Source organism: Scyliorhinus torazame, chromosome 2 (assembly GCF_047496885.1).
Source record: "Scyliorhinus torazame isolate Kashiwa2021f chromosome 2, sScyTor2.1, whole genome shotgun sequence".
NCBI lineage: Eukaryota > Metazoa > Chordata > Chondrichthyes > Carcharhiniformes > Scyliorhinidae > Scyliorhinus > Scyliorhinus torazame.
In genome coordinates, this window is record NC_092708.1 from 260,449,953 (window position 1) to 260,454,109 (window position 4,157).

At 46.5% G+C, this 4,157-nt stretch overlaps 1 protein-coding gene across 1 annotated transcript; it reads right to left on the bottom strand.

The window, feature by feature from the left end:
- Positions 1–493: 493 nt before the first annotated feature.
- On the bottom strand, positions 494–3,912 carry LOC140397985 (transmembrane protein 229B-like). The gene is made up of 2 exons (XM_072486232.1): positions 3,702–3,912; positions 494–3,596 (listed from the first exon to the last, which is right to left on the bottom strand). The coding sequence occupies exon 2, from the start codon at positions 3,552–3,554 to the stop codon at positions 3,045–3,047; it is 510 nt and encodes a 169-aa protein (XP_072342333.1). The 5' UTR covers positions 3,555–3,596; positions 3,702–3,912; the 3' UTR covers positions 494–3,044.
- Positions 3,913–4,157: the final 245 nt, after the last annotated feature.

Here is a 4,157-nt window from a genome sequence, read left to right on the forward strand (position 1 = left end):
GTTAGCACTGCGGCCTCATGGCGCCGAGGTCCCAGGTTCGATCCCGGCTCTGGGTCACTGTCCGTGTGGAGTTTGCACATTCTCCCTGTGTTTGAGTGGGTTTCGCCCCTACAACCCAAAAGATGTGCAGGGTAGGTGGATTGACCACGCTATATTGCCCCTTAATTGGAAAAAAATGAATTGGGTATTCTAAATTTATAAAAATAAAAAAAGAATCAGTGCTGTCAGCTGAGGAAAGGAGAAACCATGGAGATGAAGACAGCTCATTTGTGTTTCTTTGCTACAATGTTCAATCTAGAATAGGCTCACTCCAGAAAGAGATTTGGACTGGTGTTATTTACCTCAAAGTTCTGACTTTGTTGCTCATTGCTTCCTATTGCCTTCACTCGTCCTGCAGGCAATTACCATTTTTGTCACAATAAAAAGGAGAGTGAAAAGCCCCACCTGGAGCGTAAGTAAGTCTCTTGTTCTCAGGCACTACACGCAGACCTGCTACATGTTTCCAGCATTTATTTCTGATGTCCAGCATTCTTGTAATTGTTCTCAACTCCTTGAAGGTGCACTTTGTCAGGCTGCAGAAAACGGTTGATAACTTGTAAAGTTATTAACCATTAAAGATGGAAAGCATTGTAAAGTATGAGGAAGGGTTGTATATGTTTGAGTCTGATTCTCACATTGCTAATGGACTCCCAAGACAAGGTGAGTGTGGTCCTCTATGTACTGAAAATTGCACCTGACTGAAATAATTAAAAAATAAATCCTGATAGGGACAGTTACAAATAATTAATTAACACCAGTGGCTTTCATGTCCATTTCGGCTCCCTTTGAAATATTTTTGCCCAATTGGAGACTATATTACAGATTATGAGCAGTTTCTAAACACACTGTTCCTTCAGAAGAGTCTGTTTATTTCAGACCCTTTGAAACAAGATTCCTCCCTTCCCTGAATATGCTCCCTTCACAACATTTTTACTCTTGGGGATCTTCCAGTCCCACTGACAGCGAACCCATGTCACGCGTTTCCCGGCGGCAGGGTTGGATTCAATGGGAAATCCCATTGACAGCTGCAGGACCGGAAGATCCCCCCCACCAGCCAACAGCGGGCCTCCTCCTGCCGCTAAGAAACACACCACAGAGGGCACGGAAGATTCCCATCTTTGAACAACCCACTTGTCACTCCTCATTTCCTGAGGAAGTAACTCAGTTTATGCTTGAGATTAGCCTCACCCTTGATGTGCATTTACCAGCAAGACACTGGATAACAAGTTAGGAGTATTTTCCCTCGTTAGCCCATGAGGCACTTAAGCCTTTGACCGTGTCCCACCACAGATTGTTTAAATAAAAATTGACCAAAATGGAGAAGGCGACGAAAAGTCTTTTCTGTCCATTTGACTTGAAAATTCCTCCTGATTGTGAAAGTTACTGACCACATGGATGAAAATGTAACATTCCTTTTTCAAAGGGATGAATAGTAAGTAGCCTGGTTGTTAAAAAAAAGTCCGTTATCAGATCAAACTATACAGACCAGATCACAGCTCTGATTCAGATTTGTGCTCAGTTATCTCAGCTGAAAGGCAGTAGTAGATGTGTTCCAGTTGGTCTCGGTATCTCTAGTCCAGGGAGCTGACAAAACAGCACATGTTCCCCCGGGAATGAACGTGTTCTGATTTTGGAAGAAGGCAAATCAAGCTCGACTTCCAAGTCCCTTCCCACCCCAGAGGTGATGCACATGGGGACACAGTTGGATGGTATACAAGTGACATTATATATTCTCTTGGATTAAAAATCAGGAAGTAATGCAAGCAAGAGGCAATTGTTCATGATTACCAGTTGTAGGGCCGTCACACTGGCACATTGTCATATGCCAGGGTTGCTGTCTTTGGGATTTTAGTTTAGTTGGACAGCAGAGACTCAGCCTGACCAAAAGTAAACACTGATGAAGCTTTTGCTTTTTTTGGTTTGGTGTGCGGAAGAGATTGGCAAAGTGATGAAAACACTGCAGTACTGATAACCTGACATGGCACATTAAAAAAGCGTCCATTTCAAAGGCTTCGTTGCTATATCACCTGACTGTTGTGAAATAACTCAGGTGAGTGGAAGTTACTATGTTTAAACCGATGCACTGCCTGATGAGTGGTAGGATGTTTTCAACGCAGAAAGCCATTCGGCCCATTGCGTCTGTGCCAGCTGTCTGCCAGCAGAACTCACCTCGTCCTTACCCCGTCTTTTCTAGTAGCTCTGAAATGTGTTTCTCTTCAGATGTTTATTCCATTACCTTTTGAAAACCACGATTGAATCTGCCTCCACCAACTGGAGGTAAAAACGTTGTTCGATATGTCACCTTTTGCCAGACACTTTAAAATAAATCCACTAACACGCCGGCTTCTGATGTCAGATGAATGCTCAATGTGTTTGGGTCCACTTATTTGTCCTCGATTTCAACGTAGTTCTGAACGCAGGTTTAATACGGTTAAAGTTTGCACTAAAAAAAATAAGGTAACATGGCCATACGAAGAATGCCGTTAACATGACCCGACAGACCTTTCTTATAGCAAAATCCTTTCAACTCGGGGACCTGAGAATGTGGCCATCATTCGAACAACAAAGATGTTCACAATAATTAAAGGGCAAACTGCAGAGTCGTGGCTTGCTGTTATTCAGCGGCCGCCACTGGCACCTGCAATGCCGCTGTGTGTGCGCGTGTGTGACTTCTCTTTGCCGTTGAGTCGCCGGCTCGAGCGGAGGGAAGTAACGGTCCGGGCTCATGCCGCTGACATCACCGCCTTCAAATGCCCTGAGTGACAGCGGTCTCAGCCAATCAGAATCCGGTTCTCGCTGCATGACGTCACTTGTGGGGCGGTCTGTTGGGTCGGGTGCGCGCGCGCGCGCAAGCGGCCCTCAGTCGCTTGGTGGGCGGCTTGGGTTTGCTTTAGCGTCGGCTTCAACCTATATTTGGTCTGTTGCAGTGATAAAGTTTTTTGTTTGTTTGTAGTAGTAGTCTGGTTTCTTCCTCTTCCCCACCACACACACGCACGGCCAGGATTTCAGTTGGTTTTGATGTGCCCGTTCGACAGGGCGCCGGGAGAGCGGGCTGTCCCCGGGACTGCATCCTGCTGGCGGTCGAAGCGTAAGCGCAGTGTGTTCCTGATGACCAGCTTCTCCATGATGAAGGAGGCGCAGAGCCAGGGGATGGCGTACTCGAGGGTGATCAAACCCATGAAGTCAAACTCGAACTGAGAGTAGTCCCAGGGGCAGGCATTGAACTGGCGCAGGATGTAGCCCGTGGAGAACTCCCAAATGTACGTCCAGATGGTGTAGATGAGGCAGCGGGCGGCGGTGCAGCACTTGTCCTTAAGATAGAGGTACATCCTCTCCACAATCAGCATGGATGTCCCGTAAATGAAGAGGGCCCAGACACTGGTGACCCCGGGGAACTTCCAGTTGAAATGCACCACAAAATCCCATGCCGCTGTAAACATCACTTCGCAGAAGTAGCCATGGATGGCATAGAGATACCAGCGAGAGAGGGCACTCAGAGGCTCTGCTGCAGCCATCCTTAGTCAATGGAGGGAAGGAGGAAAAGCACTGGGAGAAAGCTGCAAAGATAAAACAACAGATCCAGTTACACGAAACAAGCTGATGAGGATAAAGCATTAACCACTCCTTGGAAACCGAGAATTAATTTTTAAACAGATACTAACCTGCAGAACCCCTTCCCCCTCATTAATCAGCAATCGCGCAGACAATGGTTCTGCATCGGACGAGAGAAATAATGGGGAAGCACTTAGCAGAAGCAGAATGCGGGAAGTACCACAGCTCAGAGCTGAGTGGGGAACGGTGTTAGACATCAATGGAGCATCCCTGCAATTCAGTGCTCTTAGAAGGCAGCTGAGAACAGGAGGCATGAAAAGAAGTTCACAAAGCAGCACAAATCAATTGACATGCATTTTAACCTCTGGGCTGCCAAGGCAGACACCAACTGAGGATACACAGGATACTAAAAGCACAACGCGCTGCACTCTTATAACATTGTGAGACATTGTTGCAAATTCAGTCCACAGGATATGGGCTGGATAGAGGCCAGATTTTACATCAGACCTACACTACAGCCCCAGACATGTATGTATGTGTGTGCACGCACACATTTATAATGCAAC

Bases quoted from the DNA above. Each gene is read 5' to 3' on its own strand.
- LOC140397985 (XM_072486232.1), bottom strand. From the start codon at position 3,554: ATGGCTGCAGCAGAGCCTCTGAGTGCCCTCTCTCGCTGGTATCTCTAT.